This window comes from Dromiciops gliroides, chromosome 6 (genome assembly GCF_019393635.1).
Source record: "Dromiciops gliroides isolate mDroGli1 chromosome 6, mDroGli1.pri, whole genome shotgun sequence".
Lineage (NCBI taxonomy): Eukaryota > Metazoa > Chordata > Mammalia > Microbiotheria > Microbiotheriidae > Dromiciops > Dromiciops gliroides.
In genome coordinates, this window is record NC_057866.1 from 255,823,671 (window position 1) to 255,849,693 (window position 26,023).

The 26,023-nt window shown below is 41.0% G+C and overlaps 1 protein-coding gene across 1 annotated transcript in view; it reads right to left on the minus strand.

The window, feature by feature from the left end:
• Positions 1–26,023, minus strand: part of FRAS1 (Fraser extracellular matrix complex subunit 1) — a 515,723-nt gene that overhangs the window by 310,501 nt on the left and 179,199 nt on the right. The window contains 6 exon segments of the mRNA XM_043971175.1: positions 2,455–2,598; positions 4,295–4,442; positions 7,611–7,700; positions 17,579–17,770; positions 18,102–18,203; positions 20,785–20,868. Coding sequence (XP_043827110.1) covers positions 2,455–2,598; positions 4,295–4,442; positions 7,611–7,700; positions 17,579–17,770; positions 18,102–18,203; positions 20,785–20,868 — 760 coding nt within the window.

Here is a 26,023-nt window from a genome sequence, read left to right on the forward strand (position 1 = left end):
ATTTTATGATGTGACTACAATTGGGTCAGTTCTTACCAGGTAGGTTATATATAAGGCAGGTGAAGGAATCTGGCAAGCCCCTGACCTCCTTCCACTTACAAGCTGTGGGACATTTTGACAAGTTACTTAAAACCTCTCGGGTTCAATTTCATCAACTATAACTGGCCTAGTAAATCTCTAAGAGCCCTTCCAACTCTAAAAATTATGTTGAAAAGCCTACATCTTAGAGTAGTGGTTTAATATATAAGATCCAATACCCTGAAAGAGTTAATTTATCAATTGTTGTTATTGCAGATGTTTTCAATCATGTCTGACTTGGTGACCCCTTTTGAGGTTTTCTTGGCAGAGATACCAGAGTGGTTGGCCATTTCCTTCTCCAGCTCATTTTACAGATGAGGACACTGAGGCAAACAAGGCACAGTGACTTGCCCAGGGTGACACAGCTACTAAGTGTCTGAAGCCAAATTTGAACGCAGGAAGCCGAGTCCTGACTTCAGGCCTAGTTCTCTATGCCCTAGGGCGCCACCTAGCTGCTAATACACAGTTGCAATCTTCCTATTGTCAGATAGGGATAGGGATAGGTATGGGAACCTATGGTTGTACTGGTACAAGGAAGTCCAGGATGAGGAAACTCAGTCTACCAATGCAGTTCAACCTTTTCTCTGCATACCACAGCCTGAGAGAGTGGCCTAGAGCACTGAGATGTGGAGTGACTTGCCCATGATCTCAAACCTAGTATATGGCATACGTAGGATTTGCACCCACGTCTTCCCAGCAATCAGGCCAGCTCTGACCACTAGGTCATGCTGCCTCTCATCATCAAAAGTAATAATCAGGGACAGCTAGGTGGCGCAGTGGATAGAGCACCAGCCCTGGATTCAAGAGGATCTGAGTTCAAATATGACCTCAGACACTTGACACTTACTAGCTGTGTGACCCTGGGCAAGTCACTTAACCCCAATTGCCTCACCAAAAAACAAAACAAAACAACAACAAAAAAAAAAAACCCAACCAAACAAAAAAAAAAAAAACAACCAAAAGTGATAATCAATTAGAGAATCTAGAAGATCCCCTTTGACACTAATGTTCTCAGTCTTTGTCTAAATGTTGGAAGGAAAGGGATGATTAGGGATGGGAGCCATCAGTTTACCACTTTCTTACATCCACCAGGAGTAGTGGCTACGAGAAGAAGTAAAAGCTCTCCTCTTCACTGGTCCCAATGCAAAAGCGCATCTCAGGGCGCGCCTCATCAAGGCGAGCTCCAGTCAGGCTTCCCTTTGTCCCCTGGTCAGTTTACCATCTGCTCTGCCACACTTGATGGATCCTTCCCCCCTGCCTGCCTCTAAACTACAGAACCACAATCAAATCAATCTGGCCACTGCTCCGGGAAAGGGTGCATCAGTCTACTCGTTATACCTGTGGCTGTCTGAAACAAAACACCCCTCCTCACAGACCACTTGAGAGGAATTAATATTATACTATCATATTGAAAGCTAATTTTTCATTGTGATCCACCCTTTTTCTATTTTCTGCAAAGGCCCAACTCGTGTTAGGGTCAATCAGTCTCTGAAGGGCATGGCTGACTAATGAGATTGCTCCTAGCTCATCAATTTTGGGCATGAGGACACCTAATTGCTGTTTAGAATATAAAGAGAATCCAGTTGGGGTGAGCTCTTACACTGAGGGAAGGAACCTCCGTCCTTGATCCCCTCCATCAGAGTTTAGAGTGACCCAGATCATGAAGGAGAGAGGTGCAGATGGAAATGGCTTCCCCTGCCCGGATTGCTGGAAGCGGATGGATCTCATGACCAAGCCCTATTCTCAGCAGGAGGGACTTAAGACTTTTAGCCCAACTCCTCATTAAATGTCCACCAATCCAGGTTGATTTTCACTTGTAAGGGGAGTCCCCTTTCAGAAGAAATTTAAGGCCTTTCAGCATCTCCCTTGGTATCTTTAGTTACCAAGAGAAACCACTGACCATCAATTTATTGATTGCCAGCTAGCCTAACTAATATATTGATTATTAATTACCCAGAAATTCTGTATCTCAGGGTTTTCATACATCTCACACTCCACTATATGTGTGGTATTTCCCCTTTGTAAGCCCCTTGAAGGCAGGAACTGTCTTGCTTTTGTTTTTATATTCTTAGGACTTAGCCCAGAGTCATCTTTTTTTTTTTTTTTTTTTGCAGGGCAATGGGGGTTAAGTGCCTTGCCCAGGGTCACCCAGCTAGTAAGTGTCAAGTGTCTGAGGCTACATTTGAACTCAGGACCTCCTGAATGCAGGGCCAGTGCTTTATCCACTGCGCCACCTAGCTGCCCCCCAGAGTAATCTTTTAATAAACGCTCATTGATGTCATTTATTTATCCATCCACTCAGCCTTAATAATGTCCCAGGTGCACTAATGCCCAAATGTGAAAAGTACTAGCCATACTACTGGAATTCAATTATACCTAAACAAAGGCCCCCACTCCGGTAGAATCCTGGGTCACAGCTATGCACACAGCGGCCACTCTGCAGATGCTTCCTGGGGTCCCGGCAGAGGTCACAGTGGTCTGGGGACTGAGAACAAGCCAGGCAGTCTGGGTGACAGGGGACTGGAATCAAAGACAGGGAAAAGGAAGCAGTAAGTAGAAGGCATGCAACCTAGCTCTCCAGGCAGGAGACAACGTGAAGAAGAGCAAAAGTGACAAAGATCTGTTGCTACAGAAAAACTGCAACATGCTCTCTCTCTTGTCTCAGATCCCCTAATGCCCTCTAAGAGCATTAGGATCATCCAGATACAGAAGACAACACTAAACACATACTGCTTTGTCTGACTGATATGCTAGAAACTACAAATGACCAGCCTCTGAACAGATAGGATTTTAAAGTCATTTAGAAAGTAATTTTTTGTTTGTTTGTTTAGATGTTCTTAAGCTTTGGGCTTAAAAGTAACATGTGTTTTTAATATCTAAACCCACTTTATGCATTTTGCAACTTATTGATCTTGTGTCACTATCTACACGGGGGTTTCTTTGGATTTGGAAATCGGCAAGTACTTGGTTGTCAATATAGGAGAATGGGGATGTGAGGATGATGATGGGGGGGTGATGAGAATGCTGGGGATGAACAGAATAAAGGAGGAAGGAAGGAATGAAAAGGGGAGGAGGAAGGATAATAGCTGGTATTGTATAGCAGTTTCAAGTTGACAAAGCATATTTACTATATTATATCTCTTTTGAGCCTTACAACAACTCTGTAAGGTGAATGCTATAGGTATTATCACACCCACTTTGAAAAGGAAGATATTAAGGCTGAGAGAGGTTAAATGACTTGCCCAAAGGCAGACAGCTAGTAAACATCTCAGGCAGGATTAGAACCCAGCCCTTATTAACTTTAAATCCAGTGCTCTGGGCACCTTGGAAGACTGCCTCTCTGAAATAATTGTATGCTAAACACACAAGTGTGTGTGTTTTTACTGGTAAGCCCACTAGAGGCATTTTTGAGAACGCAACCTAATTAAACCATAAAATTACTTTCCTTTTTCCACGCTATATTGACACACTACAATTAGCCACAATAAGTTAAACACAACAAGAACAGATGCCAATAAAAAAAAATAGTACCTACAGATGAAAACTATTAACTGTGAAAGGCAAATTGAAAATGCCACCTATCCATACATGAGCAAAATGCTGTTGCGGAGAAAGCAATTCTAAAAATTGCTAGCAATCATTTGTGATATAATGACAAATTATCCTGGCGAGAACATAAACAAGCCTCCCAAAAGATTTGTTGGGCTTTGTTTTGTTTTGTTTTGTTGCATCATGTGGTCTATACCTGTTATTTCAGTAGCATGGGGAACTCCTAGTGTGTTAATTATCATGAACTAATTAAGCGATTCAGCTCCTGGTGAATTGAAAGCAGAGGTGGAGAACAAATAGATACATTATTTTGGGAGAAATAAACTTTTACATTTTAAAAGATCTATAAGTCTCATAACCTTATAAAAGTTATTATAAGGGTTCCCTAAATAAATTGCCTTTGTTTAATAGCTCATCTTAAAAGAGCAGCTAAAAGACTTTGAGCAGTCATTTCTGCATCTTCAAAAGAAAGAAAAGCCCTTTGTTATGCCAACTTAATTTAATTACACAAAGACTGTTAGCAACTCAAGAGAAAAAAATGAGGAGAAATAAACTGGTAGAACAAAACTCTAAGGAAACAAGGACAGGCAAATAGCCCAGAGGACTCTGTCTGGATGTTGTTGGCATGCCCATCACTCTGGGGAAATAGCTTCCAAATTGTACCCACCTGATTTGCAAGCTGGGCAGCACTGTCCCGAGACTTCCACTGCCAATGTACCCACTGGGCACGGGAGGCAGGAGGGTTGATAACAGATTACTTGGGCATCTCGGCACTCACACACTTTGCATGGACCATCATCCCACCTTTCTCCCTCCTATATGAGAAGAAAGGAATGAACAATGTTACCAGAAGACCTTCAATGCCTGCTTCATTTGCCCAGGAATTTAGGTACAGACTGAGAGCACCTATAAGTATCCACGAATAAACCATAAAAAAATACCAAATATCATCCCCTAGAGGTAGGGTTTCTAAGCTGGGATCTGTAAACCTGTGAGAGACAGAGAAAGGGAAAGAGGGAAGGAAGGAAGGAAGGAAGGAAGGAAGGAAGGAAGGAAGGAAGGAAGGAAGGAAGGAAGGAAGGAAGGAAGGAAGGAAGGAAGGAAGGAAGGAAGGAAGGAAGGAAGGAAGGAAGGAAGGAAGGAAGGAAGGAAGGGAGGAAGGGAGGAAGGGAGGAAGGGAGGGAGGGAGGGAGGGAGGGAGGGAGGGAGGGAGGGAGGGAGGAAGGAAGGAAAGAGAAGGGGTGAAAGGGAGGGAAGGAGGAAAAAGAAGAGAGGAAGGCAGATGGGCAGAAACAGAGAAGACTACATTTCAATATGAGTGGCTTCCTTGTATGCATTTTATTTTATGCACTTAAAAGCAGGATTCTGAGAAGGAGTACAGAGGTTTGGCCAGATTGCCAATAGTTTCTATGGCACAAAAGCAGCCAAGAAGCCCTGGTCCAGAGCCATCGTAGATGCCTCTTCATAAGCAAAAACCACTTGAACGTGACTCTCAGCCTGTCCAACTGGAGAGCATGTTAAGCGCACTCTCCAGTAATAATTGAGGGGAATTTCATAGGGGAATTTCCCTGGCTCTGCCGGGACCTTAAGCCTCTGTGCTCTTAAAGCAAATGCTTTTATAGGCTTGGTTTGAAATGTACGCCGCATGTGCCGTGTGCCAAAAGCCTTCCAACCTTGACATGTTCTGTGTGCTCAAGCAGATGATGGTCATGCAAGTGAGTGTTCTGCCCTAGGATCCTGAGCACTTTTCAAAGATGATTTCATTTATCCTCACAACACCCCTGTGAGAATGGGAGGGGCAGAGGTTGGGAGCAGGATGCGGGAAGCAAAGAGAAAGAGAGAAGTGGAAAGAATGAGGAAGTGCTTTTAAATGAAATGGTTTTAAATTCTCCACTGAACCAACCAATCTGACATACAATAGTTGGATACCATTATCTTGGTCTGTCAGATGAAAAATAAAAACCACCCTTCAAAGAGAAACTTTTTCTTAAAAAAATCAATTTCCAGGTGAAATGGAAGGATGTATCAACAGTCTCCATGCTTTCATTTCCCAACTATTTCACAGGTATGTACTTTAGTGGGCTCAACATACAACACACAATATGCACATATACACAGAACACACAACGCACACAGTACACACAAACACACAAAACACACATACACACACACACACACACACACACGCCCTTTTGTATCTGCTCAGGCAAGCTAGAACCTGCCAAGATAGGATAAAGATGCAAATAAATCTCCATCATATAGGGAATAGGAGAAATAAGGAGTTTCAGTTTCAGTAGCATGAGGGATTTTGCTGAGAACAAAATACACTGAATAAAGGGAAGAGTCAATGTCTAATGGAACCAGTCTTTTTTTTGGGGGGGGGGGGAGCAATTAGGGTTAAGTGACTTGCCCAGGGTCACACAGCTAGTGTCAAGTGTCTGAAGCCAAATTTGAACTCAGGTCATCCTGAATACAGGGCTGGTGCTTTATCCACTGCACCACCTAGCTGCCCCAACCTGAGCCAATCTTAATTATCCTGTTTCTCCCTCATCCCCTCTCATATTTTCAGCAAAACTGATCTCATACTGAAACTTCTGGTTGTCCTAAGATGTCCTGTGCTATTAAATAATTTCATAGGTTTATATGTTTAAATATAACATGTTCTGAAATCTATTTAGTGTCATTCACATTTGATAAAGAGCTCAATATACAGAGAAGAAAACACTAAATCATTTCTACAGCAAATAAAACAAAGATAGGAATTTGGGTCATTTTTACTCAAATAAACTAAGAGTGCCTGTGACAAACATACAAATCAAGAAAAGCACATCACATTTCAAGGAAAATGTTGGCAGGAGAAACCTGAATTGTAATTCCTGCTGTGAAATCTACTTCTTCCTCCTGTGAAGTGTAGGTAAAGCCAAAGGATCTAAAATCACATGCCAAAAATGGGATGCTAAGGAGTGGTAAGATTCGTGTTTGTTTACAATATTTCTACAGACAATCTTAGCATTCTTATCTTATGATGGGAAGGACTGAGGAGCCTATGGCTATTCCACAATTCAGCATTTAAAGAATTATGGATCTCCAAAACTTCTTTAAAAATAGAAGTCACTAACCCCCTATAATAGGACTGGGAGACAGGAAAGGGAATTAGAGGATCCACCCCAAATCTGAAAGTAAAGTTGTTTTAAAAAAAAAAAAACAGAAAAAAAAAACCAACTTGGGCTAGAAATCAGACTCTTTCATCCTAACTTTCTAGTCAACAGAGGTATCACCTTATCAGCCCTGGAGCAAGAGAGAGTGAGTCCATATCAGAACACGTCACAGCCTCAGTTTTGCCATGTGTTTATTAGCTATGTGATGAAGTGGGCTACCCTGAGCCAGTTTCAGTGTGGTGTAGACAAAAGAACAGCGGATTAGGAGATGACCTGAATTCAAATCCAAGTTTGGCTCTTGTGTGTTCTCAATTTCTCTAGGCCTCACTTTCCTTATCTACAAAATGGGGGTGTTGAATTAAATGATTTCCCTGGTCCCTTCCAGCTATAAAACCTATAATTCTAGTAATAATACTTTACGACTGTAACTTTACAAGGCTGTGAAGAAAGAGCTTCATAAACACTAGAATGCTATAAAAATATGCTCTACCATGACTATTTTTTTTTAAAAAGCAAAGCATTTTTTTCATGCTTGCTAAGTCTTAACTAATAAATCTCACTTAATTTATCAAGCGTGCCATGAAAACCCACCTTACTAAGAGAAAGTTGATAAAATGGAAATGAGAAATATTTGGAGAGGCTAAAATCTCTTTTCATTTTTTTCCCCTCTGTGTAATGAACTAAAACATGGTAAATAATGGTGGAAAAAATAAAATTTAAGTGGCAGTTTCCCACTGTTCTATAATAATCACTGTCATGTTCTAAATTAAATTATTTCAGTAAATATTGGGAAGAAAATCAGTTCTGTTTTGTTCTCATACTCACGTCTTTTATATGTTCTTCATAAATACAGCGCTGACGTCTTGGAACACATTCAGGACAGCATTTCCCATCCAGGTGAATTAATTCTTCATCCTATAGAGAAAGGGAGGATGGAGTACTCATTAAATTAATAGTTCAGTGGCAAAAAGAGAAGCAAATCGGTTACCTGATTGGGACAAATTACTCAATATCTGAATTATCCCCCCATGGTCCATTTGACTGGATTCTGGCCACCCTTCCTATTTAAGAGTGCTCCAGTTGGCAGAGTCAGGCCATGGTTTATAGTGTGAGGTGTTACTGCTACTGAGAATGGGATCTGCACTTATAAATTCAAGTCTTTCCTCAGTCTCCATTCTTTTTTTTTTTTTTCAGGGCAATGAGGGTTAAGTGACTTGCCCAGGGTTACACAGCTAGTTAAGTGTCAAGTGTCTGAGGCCGCATTTGAACTCAGGTCCTCCTGAATCCAGGGCCGGTGCTTTATCCACTGCACTACCTAGCTGCCCCAAACATCTTTCCCTGACCAGGAATCAGTCTCCATTCTAACAAAAACCCTACACGCATTCATTTGTTCATTCGAAAAGCTTTTACTAAATGTCTGTGATAGACAAGACAGTGTTAGGCTCTGCGAGTACACAGACAAAAACGAAACAGCCTTTACCCTCAATGACTTCACAGGAGGTGCAAGGATAATTAAATACAAAGGATGTTCAAAGTAATTTCTACAGGTACATGCAAGTGCTAACAACTGTGGGGATCAGGAACGGTGTCATGTAGAAGGCGGCAGCCGAGCTGAGACTCGAAGGGAATTAGGGATGCAAAAGGGACGGCATTCCGAGCATGGGAGGTAGTCTGTGCAGAGACAGAGGTGCGCGCTGGAATGTTGACATCTGGGAAGCTCTCGAAGGACAGTTTAGCTGGAAAGGAGAGCATGTGATTCCATATTCCAAATCACTTAAGCATGTTCCTCTGCCCCAATTCCAGATGTTGAAAAGGTTCTTCTCACCAACATCATGATACTGCCCTCTCCCGTGTTTTCAGACAGCACTTCCCTTCGATAACCCATAACTCCCTACTTCTGAAGCAGACTTTATCTACTGGTCCGCTTCTTCTGCCTGCAAACACATCTCTCAGATCTCCACAATGCTTAAAAAACTCTTTACCTGACTCAAAGATCCCTCCTCCTTTTCACACCATTAAGCTCCTAGAAAAAGCTGTCTCCTCTTGTCTGTACCTTCCTTATCTCCTCTCTCTATTCCTTCGAGGTTCCTGCTATCGAACTGTATCATTTAATTCAGGTCCTAAGAGCCATTATCTACTAAACCCCAATGCAGTCTCCTTCTTCCCTCAGTGAGTTCACGGTCTTCCTCTCTTCCACAACTCTCACCCACAAACTAGGAGCCTCCACTATATGTACTTCTATTAGATTTAGCAATGAAGAGATCATGGGTCACTTTGGATAAGGAAGTTTTGGCTGAGCAATGAGATACGAGGCCAGACTCCTGAAGGTTGACAAGTAAGAGGTTAGGAAGCAGCTGCATCTAATGTAGACAGCATTCTGAAGGAGTGGACAAAAGGAGTCTTCTGTCTCAACACTCTCCCCATTCCAATCCATCTTCTACTTAGCTGCTCAAATGAGCTTCCTCAGGGGGCAGCTAAATGGTACAGTGGATAAAGCACTGGCTCTGGACTCAGGAAGACCTGAGTTCAAATCCGGCCTCAGACACTTGACACTTACTAGCTGTGTAACCCTGGGCAAGTCACTTAACCCCCACTGCCTCGCCCCCCCCAAAAAAAAGTAATTTCAAATGAGCTTCCTCAAGCTTGTGTGTCCCCACATCAACCTCAGTAAACTCCAGTGGTTCCGTATTTTCCCCAAGACGAAATAAAAAATGTTCTGTTTGGTGTTTCAAGCCCTCCATTACCTAACCTTCCTATCTTCCACTCTCCTTCACACACCCCCTAGGTCCAGCTACAATGGCCTAACTGCTATTCTTCAAGCACTGCTCTGTCTCCTGATTCCATGCATTTTTCACTGGTTTGAAGGGTTTTAAATGCTAATCTTCTAAATAGGAACCCATGGAAGATTCTTGAGGAAAAGAACCTTGGCAATTGATTTGACACTTGAGTGAAACATGGTATGAGGGGGTGTTTGAGGACAAGCATCTCTATTGTGAGCCTTTTTCAGGGCTGCTTTCTACCTTAGGAGTGACCTTTCACCCAACTCTCACCTGCAACAAGTCACAGCATGTACAGTGGCCACACCTCAGTAAAAACCATCTTGTCAGATGGGCTAAACCAGGTTGAGGGTATCCAAAAGGCCTCAAACCTGTCAGTGACTAAGGGGGATGTCTACCCCAAGCATGTGGAGACTTTTCTACTGTATTCTGAGTCAAGGTACATTCACATTTTTTGCGATCATTATTATCCTCAATTTTTAAATCCATATGAGACTTGGATTATGGGAAATTATCATTTAAGACATTAATCGCCTTCATTTTGAGTTATCAGATGCCAGTTGGCCAAGATGCCATCTGATCACAAGAGGAATACATGCAAGAGCAAACACTGAACTGTCACATGAGGGGAGACATGGATGAAGTCAAGGTACGGCCAAGGGAATAGCTTTGACAAATATTGAGGTTGGTTTCTCTTGGTTTAATTTTCCCCCACAATATCTTACAGATGGCTGGGAGTTTTCATCCTATTCTCCTCATTCTACACCTGGCTTCTATGCCCCCACCTATATGCCTGATGCCATGGACGTCTCAATCCCATGCATTTGATTAAGTCTGACTCAGTTTCTTCCAATATGTTCGGTGGCATGGACGTATATTACATCCACCTATTTTAAGCCTGGCATACTGCATGAGCAGTATATATTGCTCAAGTGTGGGAATGCTTATATCCCATCATTTCTCTGTTCTTTTATGGTAACTCCCATAATTATTTCAGGTGTCATGATAAATACAGTGTTGAATTTGGCCTTGACATCTGTTACCACTTATATTAGATTTTTTAATTTCTCATAATGGCATAAGGATAATTAGGCAGATGATTCAAAAAGTGATGAAACAAAGATAAAAATTATTTTTTAATTAATATCCCAGCAATTGTCTTCTCAATTTACCCTCCACAAGGGGGGACTAGAGTAATATTAAGTTTTAGAGAATATTTCAATTTTTGTTTTATTATATGTTTCATGTGTAACAACTAAGATTCTGAATTCCCTTAGACATGTTTTTAAGAACTCTCATTGTTTGATTTGATTATTGACAAAGCTATTTTAAAGTTGTGTTAAGCTCAATTTTGTAGGAAATTTTCCTGTCTGATTACCAGCGTCCACACATCAACCCCTGAAAAGACTTCCATTCCACAACCACACCCAGAGGACATCCCAAGAATCATCTGAGAAAAGACTTTCAAAGATTTTAAATGAACAGTTTTGTTTTGTTGTTTTTCTTTTTCCCCTCTGTTATTATATACACCATTTGTAACATGTATTCTCTGCAGAGGCCCTCCCTTTGCAAGACCAATGTCAAAGCACTGGTTCATGAGGGACTGCCCCTCTGGACAAAATTTTCCCTTTCTCCCTTTTCTGTATTGTTATTGACATATTGTTTGTTAGCATAGGGTAGTATATTCTGTTGTTTTTTACTGTTTTGTTAAGGAAACACTACAGTGTTCCTAGAAGAAACAAAGGGGGGACTGTAATGATTGTAATGACACCACCTGCTGGAGAGTTATTGTAGGAAAGCTCCGCCATGAGGAAAAGGCATCTGAGGGCAAGCCATGTGGTCAAGGTCCTTGGTGTAAGGAAGTAACGTTTGCTCATGGGTGCTGTCTATCAAAGCTGCCAGCCAATTAGCTTGGAGTTATGTGTGCGAGTGATGGGGATGTTCCCGGTTTCACAGGAGGCTTCTGGGAGGAAGGAGGAAGTGTTTGTCCTTTTTTGTTCCTGACCTCATCGTGGTGGGTTGGATGATGGGGTCTCTTAGAAATAGTTAGATTTTTACCTTTCTCTCTGATCCTAATGTTCTTTAATAAATACTTAAACACTTAAATACTCTTGCTAAAGCTTATAATTTATTGGCAACCACTCATTATATTTTAGACAGTACAGCTAGAATTTTAGCCCTTACAGAAGGTTGTGTGGGCAGATGAGAACAATTTGTTCCAACAACCGTAAAGGCAACTAAAACAGGCACTGTGTAACACTTAGAGCTTGGTCAGACATCAAAGATGCTGAGGCCATCCCAGGCCATCACCAGTCATCTTAACTTTTGTCCTGCCACTGGACTTCGATGACTCAGGAAGACAGTGAGGCTGACAACTTTGTGCAACTCTGCCTCCGTTAAATCCAATTCATGTACAAATCAAGACATCACTGTGATGTCATTGGTCCTCTTCAAAAATGAAGGACAGAGGGCAGCTAAATGGTACAGTGGATAGATAAAGCACTGGTCCTGGATTCAGGAGGACCTGAGTTCAAATCTCGCCTCAGACCTTGACACTTACTAGCTGTGTGACCCTGGGCAAGTCACTTAACCCTCATTGTCCTGCCCCCCAAAAAATGTAAACAAAAATGAAGGACAAATAACAACAATGGAGCTAAAGGGAAAGGACTGGGTATAACAGCAAGGTGGCAAACTTAGGTGACTGGAAGTGTGGTTCTACAGTTAAGAGAAATAGGGAAATGAGAGAGAAAGATAATGAATTTCTGTGTGGGAGATATTGAGTCTAGCAAGCCAATGGGACATCAAAGCAGAGAGGCTGAGCAAGCAGATGATGATATGTGACTAGAATTCAAGAGAAAAATGAGGACAGACATGTAGATTTTGGAGTTGTTTGATTATAGATGATCCTTAAACACATGGTAGCTGATTGGCTCACCAAGAAAATTTAGAAAAAGAAGACATGGCCCAGGACAGAGCTCTGGGGTACATCCACACACTAGGAGTGGGACAGGGATGATGATCCAGGGAAGGGGCATGGAAAAGGAATAGTCAGGCAGGTAAAAAGAGAAGAATCCAGAAAGCAGTGTCAGGAACACGGAGAATGGGGGGGGGGGGGGAGAGAATAACTGGAAAAAATGGATGGCCATGAATGACAAAAGCCCTGCAAACCCATTAAGAGACAAGTATCCTTTTATCTTCATCTGGGAGACAAATGAAATGAATGATCACAATCACCAGTGCAGTCTGCAGCCTTGGAACAGGGCAGAATTCATAGAACTGCACAGGAATCAAATTCATGCTCTTATTCCCATTACTACAGGGCTCTGACTAGACTGAGTTACCTCCCATGACTTTCCCTTAAATATTTCAAATGCATCCAGGCACTTGGGATGATAATCGGGGCCTAATATTAGATCAGGTATTATCGTTATATATCTTTGGATACATAATTTTATCCTGTGTAACACAAAGACCAACAGATTCCTATTTGTTTTAAGAAAATTAGCCATGGGGCAGCTAGGAGGCACAGTGGATAAAGCACTGGCCCTGGATTCAGGAGAACCTGAGTTCAAATCCAGCCTCAGACACTTGACACTTACTAGCCGTGTGACCCGCAAAAAGAAGGAAAGGAGGAGAGGGGAGGGAAGGGGGAAAATTAGCCACAATATTGTTGGTACCATATACAATGTTCTGCTCATTTCGTTCTTCCTTATTTTGTGCAAAACTATCCCATGGTTTTCTAAGATCATGAACCTCATCTTTCCTCATAGCACAGTATTCCATCACAATCCTGTGCCACAACTTGTTCAGCTCTTCAACCACTTCAAAGGGCACAGAAGCAGGTAGGGGTCCAGAAAGGTATTTGTCTATTTTCCAGTCTGCAATAAATTTAATTTCCTAGTGCTGCTAGCCATCTGCACTAATCTGAGGATTCATCTAAGTCAAAATATGTGTATTTTGTAAACAAAGACCTAATTTTGTTTCTTTGTGACCCTGGCACTTTATTCATTTCAAAGGGCATGAGTGAAACATCTGTTTACTGGGGTCTTGAAAAGCAATTGTAGAGGGGAAAAAAGAAAGTATTTTCCTTATTCTCCATTATAATGAATGTTGACCCGAAGTCATCAGAGAGTCTTCTACAATGGGAGACATATATAAAATGTCTCATTGAAAAAGTGTGCACCATATCTGAAAGCTATTCAGATGTTTGGAACAGAGCATCAACAAGGACGAATAGGCATGCATCCAAAATCTCTCTTTTTTTTTTTTTTGGTGGGGCGATAAGGGTTAAGTGACTTGCCCAGGGTCATACAGCTAGTAAGTGTCAAATGTTTGAGACTGGATTTGAACTCAGGCCCCCCTGAATCCAGGGCCGGTGCTTTATCCACTGCGCCACCTGGTTGTCCCCAAAATCTCTTTAAAAATAAAAAAGGAGGGGGCAGCTAGGTGGCGCAGTGGATAAAGCACCGGCCCTGGATTCAGGAGTACCTGAGTTCAAATCCAGCCTCAAACACTTGATACTTACTAGATGTGTGACCCTGGGCAAGTCACAACCCTCATTACCCTGCAAAAAAAAAATAATAATAATAATAATAATAAAATAAAATAAAATAAAAAAGGAGATTTGTAAGTCAACTGTGCCTCAACAGCAAAAACCAACAAGGTTCTTCTCATCCCTCAAAAATCTACTTGGACACAACAGTCCCTGCTCCTATAGAACACTGCCAACTCAGGCCTGGTGAGAGAGGAAACCTTAAATAGGAAAGCTATTTATAGTCAAAAGGCCTGAATGCCCCAGACTACTGCGTCAGGACCCTGCCGGATAGAGAGTGTGGCTCCGATTACAAGAAGCCTCTTACAAGAACTTGCTCTGTGAAACAAAATTAAATCTCTCTGCTATAAGAGGACATCTGCTGAAGAGCCCAGAATGGTCCCCCTGACCCTTTGCCACCATTTTCCACCCCTTAGCCACTTCACACCAAGCCTTCTGTCCTTCAGAAGCTCCCAGGGGGAAATCAACGGCCATGCTCTGAGGGAAATTCCCTCTCTCAACTCATGCCCCTCCCCCCCATCAAATCCAATTTGGTTTTGATTCAAGTGTCACTCATAGTCTCTCTGAAAAGGCATAATCAATTCAATAATTCATTCAATAAGTTTTAACTAGGCACTTACAAGGGTCAGGCTCTGTTCTAAGCACAAGGGATGCAAAGAAATCTTGCGATATAAATATATTCATTATATTTATTATTTTTTAATTTTATTTTTGCTTAGTCTATTTATTTGGCCGTAATGATACCAAGTATTCATCTAGCACTTAAAGGTTTACAAAGTATTTTACAAGTATTATCTCCTTTTGTCCTTCACAAGAACCCTGAGGTAGGTATTATTATTATTATTACTCCAATTTTACAGATGAGTAAACTGAGGCAGGTAGCAGTGAAGTGACTTATCCAGGGTCACATGAGCAGGAAGTATCTGAATCTGGATTTGAATTCAGGTCTTTCTGACTCCAGGGTCAGTGCTCTGTTCACTGTAACACCGAGCTGCCTCACCTGAGGCAATGGAACTATATTAAAAATAATAAAATATATTAATGTAAATACACTACCTCAAGCAAGGTGTGAGGAAATAATGGGTTTTGCCAACACCCAAAGACCCCAGCTCGAGGGGATCGATTTGGATTGACTGACTGCTGATTGACTCACTTAAAGTTAATTCAACTAAGGGGACAGCTAGGTGGTGCAGTGGATAGAGCACCAGCCCTGGATTCAGGAGGAACTGAGTTAAAATCTGACCTCAGACACTTAACACTTACTAGATGTGTGACCCTGGGCAAGTCACATAACCTCAATTGCCTCATTAAAAAAAGGAAAGTTAATTCAATTAAAATCACACCTGCCTGGCTCTCAAGAGGGTGTGTTCTCAGAGTCTATGGACTCGGACTTCAACACGGGACCACCCTCAAGTCCAGTGAACCAATGGATTTGGGTGATGCTAGCCAATTAGCTTGAAGCAGTGTGTATGGACCATCTCTCCTCCAAACTCAGAGGAGGCTGCGATGGTCAGTTCATCTCTTGAACAAGCTGGTAGTGGAGGCCTTGAGGAAAACCCAAGAGAGGTTGGAACTCTAGGCTAGATAGGCCTTTTCTTAACTTTCTGACCCAGGTGTTCTCTTTTTACTATACTTTAATAAATGATTAATGCCCAAAACTGGTGGTAAAGCTTCTGATTTATAAGTAACCCTAGCTAATTTTCCCTATACTTGGGACAGGAATACAGCGATCACACATTAAATTTTAAATGTCACAGAGGCAAAATTAGTAAAATACTTTATGACCTTAAAGCACTATAGAAATGCTAGCTATAGTATTAAATACATACAAAATATACAAGATACTACTGAGGGGGAGGCATATCATATCAGCTGGAGGCAATTAAAAGAGGCCTCACAGGAGGAGGTAGCAGGTAAACTGAGCTGTATATCAGGGCTTCTTAAACTTTTTCCACTCATTATCCCTTTTTACCCCAGAAATGTTTATGTTACCCCACGTATATAAAATAGGTACCTTTTACTGTTGCCAAATTTTGCATGACCCCCACATTCTGTTACACAACCCCATGAGGTCATGACCCACAGTTTAAGAAACTTTGCTCTAAATAATGTACCATTCGATAATACAAGTATGAATACTAGTCTTTTTTTTTTTAGTTAATGTGGTCTCCCCCCTCCCTTAGAATTTATTTTAAAAGTCAATTTTGGGGCAGCTAGGTGGTGCGGTGGATAAAGCACCGGCACTGGAGTCACAAGGACCTGAGTTCAAATCCAGCCTCAGACACTTGACACTTACTAACTGTGTGACCCTGGGTAAGTCACTTAACCCCAACTGCCTCACCCCCCCAAAAAAAAAGTCAATTTTGAGAACAAAAATAAAATAAAAACCATCATGTTGTGATATAGATATAGGTTAGTTGTGCTTATATGATTAATGTAATGATTGGAATGGGAGGAAAGGACAATCCATTCTCCTCCCCAGAGTAACAAACCCCATGTGACTCTTAAGGTTGAGGACACATATTATGATCACTTATTAAAAGCCCAAAGAGTGGCAGAATTAACTAAGAAGCAGCTAAGGGCCATTCTGGGAGTACCTGGGTATTGCAGGCAATGGATACCCTGTTTTGGTGAAATCAGGGAAATATAAAAAATTGACGGTGTACATGTGGTGGAGAAGGGAGCTTAGAAATGCGCTCTCCCTTTAATAGACAGATGAATCTAGGCCTTTCTCTTTCTCTTCACCAAATTCTTATTTTCCTTAATAAATGCTTAAAAGTCTAACTCTTGCTAAAGCTTATAATTTATTGGCAACCATTCATTAGATATTTTAGACAGACTAGCTAGAATTATAACCCCTTACACTAAAAAGGACGAGGAATATTCAAAGTTTGGTAAGAACCCAAGAACTTTGGAAAAAATTTTGCTTTAAAAAAAAAAAACAGTGGGGAGAAAAAATGCTGAGTTACTACTGACATTCCAAGGGCACAGACACCTTATTGTTGGGAATCTTGTCATAGTTCTTTCCACGGTGATATAAAACAGGCTGGCCTGTTGAGACCTGCTGGGGTCTGCCTTACCACCAGGAAAGACATAATTTTCTTACACTCTTTCACGTTCTCTCATCTAGTAGTCTGTCCATGGACAGTCTGGATGAATGAAACACAAGGGAGAATACAAGAGAGGCACTAGTTCCACTGTGTTCTGCCCTTTTTGGTCCAGGTTTCCCATCTAACCAAATTCTCTACAAACTCATCGCAATCCTGGGCCTATGTCAGCCTGGTCTGAACATGTAATGAACAGTCTGAGATTGATTCTTTGGACTAGACGGGACCCAGAAGGCTCAACAAAACCACCCCCCTGCCTCCGGATGAACAATACTCAACCCATCCCAGATAAATATCTACCTTTACTACATGTAAAGGTCATTTATACTGCTAAAGGAAAATACCTTAGTTTCTCACCTGGGTACACTTCACACCGGCACATTCTCCAACATGGCAAGCAACCTGACCTCGATCACATGTACAGAAGTCACACGTTGAGCCCTTCCACATTTCACCATCATACCTAAGAATCCCATCATACAAGCAATTTCCCGTAGATGACATGCATTTGTCACAGCACTCACTGGGATGGTGTACTTTGTTCTGACCCTAGGGTAGAAAAAAAGGAACAAAGCTAAGAATCACTGGTCAAGAACTGGGGATTGGGGAGAAAGTCAAAATCCTGAGTATAACAAAATCATGTATATTACAGGAATCAATCATATCATAATGCTACAAGCTACCAGAATTCTAGGCCACTCATTTCCTGTTTTCAGTTCAAATGACACAAGCAACCTTTTCCTCATCTCTGGGCAGATACATCAGCATCGAGTTGATGAGAAAGGATATGCTTGATTCCTCTGTAAACTACATTGGCTAGGTACTCGCGACTCTTAAATTAATAACATGATTCAGGGTGAAGCTATTCTCCCCCAAATACCTTTTCACAGGTGAGTAGAGGACACACATGCTTATGGCATCTGGTCTCTCCCCTGTCACATACACATGTAGTACAAGCGTCTTCAGTCCACTGCTCACCATGCTGTATGAAAGAGAAAAAAGAAAAGTATCAGCTAAATATCAAAATGGGGGTGGGGGAGGGGAACCCAAGAAAACGGTGGGCTGGCTGGTAGAGAGGAAGGTTATCTCCTTGAGGGACAAAACTTGTTCTGAAAGATGAAATGTCCTTTACCTAAACATATATAATTTGGGGCAGCTAGATGGCACAATGGGTAAAGCACTGGCCCTGGATTCAGGAGGACCTGAGTTCAAATCTGGCCTCAGACACTTGACACGTACTAGTTGTGTGACCCTGGGCAAGTCATTTGACCCTTATTGCCCTGAAGAAAAAAGAGCTATATAGGTAGGTAAGTAGACGGAAAGATGATAGATAGATAGATAGATAGATAGATAGATAGATAGATAGATAGATAGATAGATAGATAGATAGATAGATAGATAAATAGATAAATAGACAGACAGACAGATATAGATAGATGGATAGATGATATAGATAAGAGATAGATAGACAGATAGATGATAGATATAGATAGATGGATGATAGAAAGGAAGGAAGGAAGAAAAAAGAAAGAGAGTCAAATGATGAAGATTCTCAAGAAAATGTCAGTATGCCTCTTCTTCTCTCATATCCCTAAAGAGACAAAACTCAGCAAAAATTCCTTCCAAAAATCCAAAGCATTTCTAAGGTGACATAGCACCTGCAGCCCATCTCTCCAGATCACTGACCACATTTTGACTGGAGAAAGGTGACTATAAAATGAGCTGCTTGCATAAGAACAGACTGCCCTACATGGAAGAATTACAGGAATGAAGCTCTTCCTAAGTGCTGAAGAAAATCCCACTCAAAACCCCTTGGCAAAGACACACAAGGACTTGTTGGAAATGTTAAATGGCAAAGAGTAACACTGGAGGTATGATATCACAAACTGATCATTTGGGGATAAGAATTTTACTTTATTTCACTCATGTGGAGGGTAAGTGAGAGGGAGCTGTTACCACATTGGAATAGGGAACTCTCTATACCAATGGACATCAGCAACTTCTCTGAAACTTAAAAGTCTCAGAGAGTTACCTAGGGCAATGAGAGGTAAAGTGACTGTGTGAAGGTCACACAGTCAGGATGTATGAGAGGTAAGGTCTTCCCAGCCCCAAGACCAACTCATTATACCATGGTTGCCTCAAATATATTTGCTTAATAAAATTTTAATGAACCCACTCCTGGACAACAGTTAGCATCCAGGTAAAATCAACTTCCAGAATGACAATAAACAAATGTTCAAAGGGAATTTTAAGTCTCAACTGAAGACATTAATCTACCAGTCATTTTCTTTTTTTTTTTTTTTTTTTTTTTTTGGTGAGGCAATTGGGGTTAAGTGACTTGTCCAGGGCCACACAGCTAGTAAGTGTTAAGTGTCTGAGGCTGGATTTGAACTCAGTTCCTCCTGAATCCAGGGCCAGTGCTCTATCCACTGCACCACCTAGCTGCCCCTTACCAGTCATTTTCAAAAAAACTTTACCTCCTTCCAAAGCAAAGATATTTCTGAAAGTACCTCCCTTGAAAAAATAATTCCCAATAGGCTTCATTGGTCCAGCTCTTAGTCTGTTGCCTTGAGAGTCGGAGGCAGCCAAAAGGAAACTGATGGCTCATTAATTAATTTGAATCACCTCCCAGTCTGCTAGACACTCAAGGGAAATAATTTGACTTCATTAATTCAATTCATTCAACCAAAATTTTATGAATGCCTACTATGTAAAAGGCACTTGGGATTGATAGAAAAAATACTACCTTCACTTCTCTACTTACTTTGATGGTGCAACAGGGCCTCTATGTACTGCTAATGCATATATAGAAAGATATGTGTCTCTGTATACATATTTATCTTCATATTTTGTTGTTCAGTCATTATCGGTTGTGTCTGATTCTCCGTGACCCTATTTGGGGTTTTCTTGGCAAAGAAACAGGAGAGGTTTGCCATTTCCTTCTCTAGCTCATTTTACAGTGAGGAAACTGAGGCAAACAAGGTTAAGTGACTTGCCCAGAGTCACACAGCTAGTAAGTGTCTGAGGTCAGATTCCAACTTAAGAAGACAAGCCTTCCTGATTCCAAGCCTGGAGCTCCACTGTGCCTCCCAGCTGCCCCTTTATCTTCATATATCTATGTAAGTATATTATTTATTTAAATACATAGATTATCCTCATCTAGCTACATAAATATATGTGTATAGATAGATATATACACATATATATCTAGCCCAAGTCCCAGGAGATTTGAGAAAAGCAGTTCATATAAGGTGGCTATCACCAGTAATATTTTATTTCCTGATTCAAAATGTGTGAGCAATAAATATCTCATCCACTAGCACATGGTGCTAGGGGTCACATGCCAGAACATTCCTTTACATTTCTAATCCCCTGCAACTTTTTCCCCCATAAAATGATTCTGTGAAGGGGGGGAAGGGGGGAAGCTTCTTCTCTAGGAGTTATTTATTCCAGCAAAAAAGTCAGCCAGGAGGCCTGTGAGAGGGTGAGAGAAGGTTCACATGGAGGGTGTCAGAACACATGTCAAGCCACCTTGGTGGGTACACCAGAGACTGATTGATTACCTGGTGCACTTTTCCAGCTGAAGAGCAAGATCTGGGAAGACACTGCGGGCAACATTTCCCAGGGAGGCGAGCCACTTCTTCATCCTAAATACCCAAGATATGGGGAAAACAGCAAAGGAGAAGTTAGAAATTAACAAAGTCCTCAGTCAGATCAACACGTATTTATTAATTTATCTACTATGTACTTGTATTGTGCAATGGGGTGGGGATGGCCTTACAAGGAAAGGGTGGAAAATCATCTTTTCTTTCATTTAATTCACAATCAGCCTGATCATATATACTTAAGCATTCTTTTTTTTAAAAAATTATTCTCAGTATCCATCTATCCATTTGTTGTTCAGTCATTTCAGTTGTGTTTAATTCTTTGCGACCCCATTTGGGGTTTTTTGGTGTGATGGGACAGATACTGTAGTGGTTTGCCATTTCCTTCTCTACCTCATTTTACAGATGAGGAAACTGAGGCAAACAGGGGCAAGTGACTTGTCCAGCATCACACAGCTAGTAAGTATCTGAGGTTGGATTTGAACTCAGGAAGATGGGTCTTCCTGACTCCAGGTGCCAAGCTTTATCCATTGCTCCACCTAGCTGCCCCATGACCCTAAGTGTTTATAGAAACAAGCACTATCAAAGTTATGGGATCTCAGGATTCTATGAGCTTTAAGGAAATTTGGAGGTCACTGGTCCACTCCTTTCATTTTATTTGGTTTTTTGTTTGGTTTGGTTTTGGTTTTGCGAGGCAATGAGGGTTAAGTGACATGCCCAGGGTCACACAGCTAAGTAAGTGTCAAGTGTCTGAGGCCGGATTTGAAATCAGGTCCTCCTGACTCCAGGGCTGGTGCTTTATCCACTGCACCACCTAGCTGCCCCTACTCCTTTCATTTTAAAGATAAGGAAACTGGAAAAAAAAATTAATTAAATTTTAAATTTTTTTTAAAAGAAAAAATTAAAAATTAAAAAACGATGAGGAAACTGTATCAAGGGCCAATTCCATTATAAAAGTGGTACAAAGACCCTCCACTCGAGTCCGATGTCCTTCTCTTTGCCAAGTTCAGAACAACACCAGCTCTCATGAGATTTGCTGGTAAACCCAGGAGTGGGACTATAGCTCTTTAATTAAGTTACTCCAGTTTTCCCTGGCCTTTTTCTCTAAGTGTACATATCCACATATGACTTTGGGGGTGGCCCTTCAGGCATTTATAAATCAACCATAAAAGTAAACCCTGGATATGAGCAGGGGGGAGGCGGGTAGAAATCAAGTCAAAAGACTACTTCTAAATCCCTTTAAATCTCAGGAATACACGCACTTTAAGAAATAAGTTCTCAGGAACTATATGCTAATACAGTTGCCAGGAGAAACCACAGAGAAACAAAAAAACAATGCTATACCTAAAGTCAAGTAACATTCAGTAGGGTTGCTAATTAGTCAAGCTCAATCAATGAACATTTGTTACATGCCAGGTACTGTGCTAGGTGGAGGTTTCTGGTTTGTTGTATTTTTAGAGGAAGAGGTGAGGGCATAACATCTATTTTTTTGAGAGTGCAAAGGATGTGGCAAAGAATTGGAAATCAAGGGAATGCCCATCAATTGGGGAATGGCTGAACAAGTTGTGGTATATGGAATGTAATGCAGTAAGAAATGATGAGTAGGCAGATTTCAGAAAAACCTGGAAAGACTTAAGTGAAATGATGCTGAGTGAAGTGAACAGAACCAGGAGAACATTGTACAAAGTAACAGCAACATTGTATGATGATCAACTGTGATAGACTTGACTCTTCTCAACAACGCAAGGATCCAAGACAGTTCCAAAGAACTCATGATAGAAAATGTTCTCCACATACAGAAAAAAGAATTGTGTATTCTGAATGCAGATTAAACCATCCTGTTTCTACTTTTTGGCTGTTTTTTTTTCTTTTCTGAGGTTTTTCCCTTGTGTTATGATTCTTCTTTCACAGTATGACTAATGCAGGAATATGTTTAATGTGATTATACATATATAAACTATATCAGATTGTTTTCTGTCTTGAGGAGAGGGGAGGGAAAGGAGGGAGGGAGAAAAATTGGAACTAAAAATTTTATGAAAATAAATGTTGAAAATTAACTTTACATATAACTGGAAATAATAAAATACTTTTATGATAAAAAATAGTACAAAGGATGCGTCCCTTTTCTGACTGGAAGGGGTCATGTGGTTTCATACCATCTTTGTGCTCTTCTATAATTTCCACAGTGATATAACCTCCTCGCTTAATTTCTGTTACCTCTACAAGAGGAAAGCCAGGAGCAACAAGCTAAAAGTCCTTTCTCTACACCCCTTTTTCAGCCTCAACACAACTCTTCCCTAAATAGAAACAGACACATGATGATAGCAGACTTAGCTAATATATCTCCTGCCTGCCTCTCATCACCCCCAATCATCCTATCTGCCACCATCTTTCTACAAGTAGGGACAGTGCCCCAAAACAAGGCAGGAAGGGACCTTGACCCTGACAGTTAATCAGAGGAAGCATTCCTAGAAATCTCAAGATAAATATTTAGAAACAAAAGGAGAGAAGAGAAAAGGGAAAGGCTTTATGGTCATGAAGACACAAGGACGCCCATCTGTAAAGAAAGCTATCGTCAGATAATAATAATAATAATAACAACAACAATAATAATAATAATAAACATTTTGAATTTAAAAATAAAATTAAAAAGCATGTCAGAAGAGAAGTTGTCTGGGTGGAAATGTAGTGGCAAGACAGCAATATTTCTTTGCCTTTACATGGGCTGTCTTCCTTACATAGAATGCACTCTCTTACTTACAATCAATCACCAAGTATTTATTAAACTCTTGCTCAGTGCCAGGCAGTGTTCTGGGCCCTGAGGATACAAGTATAAGAAAACTAAGGAATCTTTAGTCACAGAGAGCAGACATTCTATTGGGGGAGATAATAAGTACCTCTAAAAATATCTACATCATAAACATAAAGTGAATAAATACAAATATATAGTAGTTAAATACAAGGTAGTCTGGGAGAGAGGGTGGTAGTAGTTGGGGAGAAAGGATCACGAAATAAAGGCTTCATGCAGAAGATGGTTCTGCACTGCATCTTAAAGGAACAGTGGATAATCACAGAGACAGGAACTGAAGTTTTTTTTGACTAACAGACAGAAGGCTGATTCCCAGAGTTTGGGAGGGAGGAGGAACAATATCCAATGAGGCTAGAATGGCCAATTAGGACAAGGTTGTGAAAATGTTTAAAAGGTAATCAAAGGGGACGGAGCCAAGATGGCGGAGAGGAAGCAGAAAGCTGCCGACCTGGAAAATAGATCCAAGAGAGATAATTTGAAAATTATTGGTCTATCTGAAAACCATGATCAAGGAAAGAGCTTAGACACTATCTTCCAAGATATTCTCAGGGAAAATTGGCCTGAAATTCTAGAAGAAGAAGCTAAAATAGAAATTGAAAGAATCCACCGATCACCTCCAGAAAGAGATCCCAAAAAGAAAACTCCTAGGAATATTATAGCCAAATTCCAGAGCTCTCAGGTCAAGGAGAAAATATTGCAAGCTGCCAAAAAGAAAGAATTCAAGTACTGTGGAGCCCCAGTCAGGATAGCACAAGATCTAGCAGCTTCTACATTAAAGGACCGGAGGGCATGGAATATTATATTCCAAAGGGCAAAGGAAATGGGATTACAACCAAGAATCACCTACCCAGCAAAACTCAGCATTATCTTTCAGAGGAAAAAATGGGACTTAAATGAAAAAGAAGACTTTCAGATATTTGTGATGAAAAGACCTGAACTGAATGGCAAATTTGACTTTCAAATACAAGACCCTAGAGAACCATAAAAAGAAAAAAATTGGAGCTGGGGGACATACCTGGGGTCATACAGTGGGCGACTGTCTTGTGTCTGAGGCCAGGTTTTGGCTGGGATCCCCCTGGGTCCAGGGGTGATGATTTGTCCACTGTGTCACTTAGCTAGATGATAACATCTTTAGGGTTAAATTGAGGGGTGAAGGGAATTCACTGGGGGAGAGGGAAGGGCAAAAGCGAAATCCTACATGAAAGTAACAGGAAAAGGCTTATGGAGCGGGGGAAGAGATGGGAGAGGAGCAGAGTAGTAAATGACTTTTACACTCATCAGAAAAGGCTCAAAGATCTTAAACTCATCAGAGCTGCCTCAAGGAGGGACTAATAGACACACCCAACTGGGTGGAGTAATCTATTTAATCTGGGCACTAAATGAGCCTAATACTCATTAAAATTGGCTCAAAGACCTCAATCTCATTAGAATTGGCTCAAGGAGGGACTAATGTACACACTCAATTGGGTAGAGTAATCTCTATAACCCTGCAGGAAAATAGGAGGGGAAGGGGATAAAGAGAGAGGGGCAAAAGAAGGAAGGGCAGAGTCGGGGAGGGGACAGACAGAAGCAAATCCCTTTTGAAGAGTGATGGGATGAAAGAAGATGGATAATGGAATAAATATCATGGGGAAGGGAATAGGATGGAAGGGAAACAGTTAACAATAGTAATCATGAAAAAGAGAAAAGGGGAAAAGTTGTACAAAAAATATTTATAGCAACTCTTGGTGGAAGCTAAGAATTGAGAATCAAGGGAATGTCCATCAATTGAGGAATGATGGAAAAAGCTTTGTTATATGATTGTAGTGGAATGGACTTGTGCTACAGGAAATGACAAACAGGATGATCCCCGAAAAACCTGGAAAGACTAATGAACATCGATGTATGAAGTGAGCAGAGCTGAGAGGACATTGTGTGTAGTGACAGCAGTATTGTTCAATGAGTAATTGTGAATGACTTAGCTACTCTCAGCAGTACAATGATCCAGGACAATGCCAAGGAACTAATGAGGAAGCTTACTATGCATCCCCATAGAAAGAACTGATAAAAAGAAGACTTGTGGATTGTACATATATAACCTGGTTGATGTCTTGTGGAGGGGGGAGGAAAGGGAGGGAGGGAGGGAGAAAAATTTGGAACTCTAAATCTTATGAAAATGAATGTTGAAAACTACCCTTACAGGTAACTGGAAAATAAATGTTTGTTGAGAAAAAAAATGTCATAGGGTGCAGAGCACCCCAGAATTTCTCTGGGGCACATTGAGGAATCTTCTCCTTGAGAAACTAAACCAGAGGACAGATAACGCCTAGAGAGATAAGTGGAACCAAATCGGACTGAGCTAGCTTCAGATTCCCATCCTTCATTCTGGTCTCCCTTACCCTGGGGAGA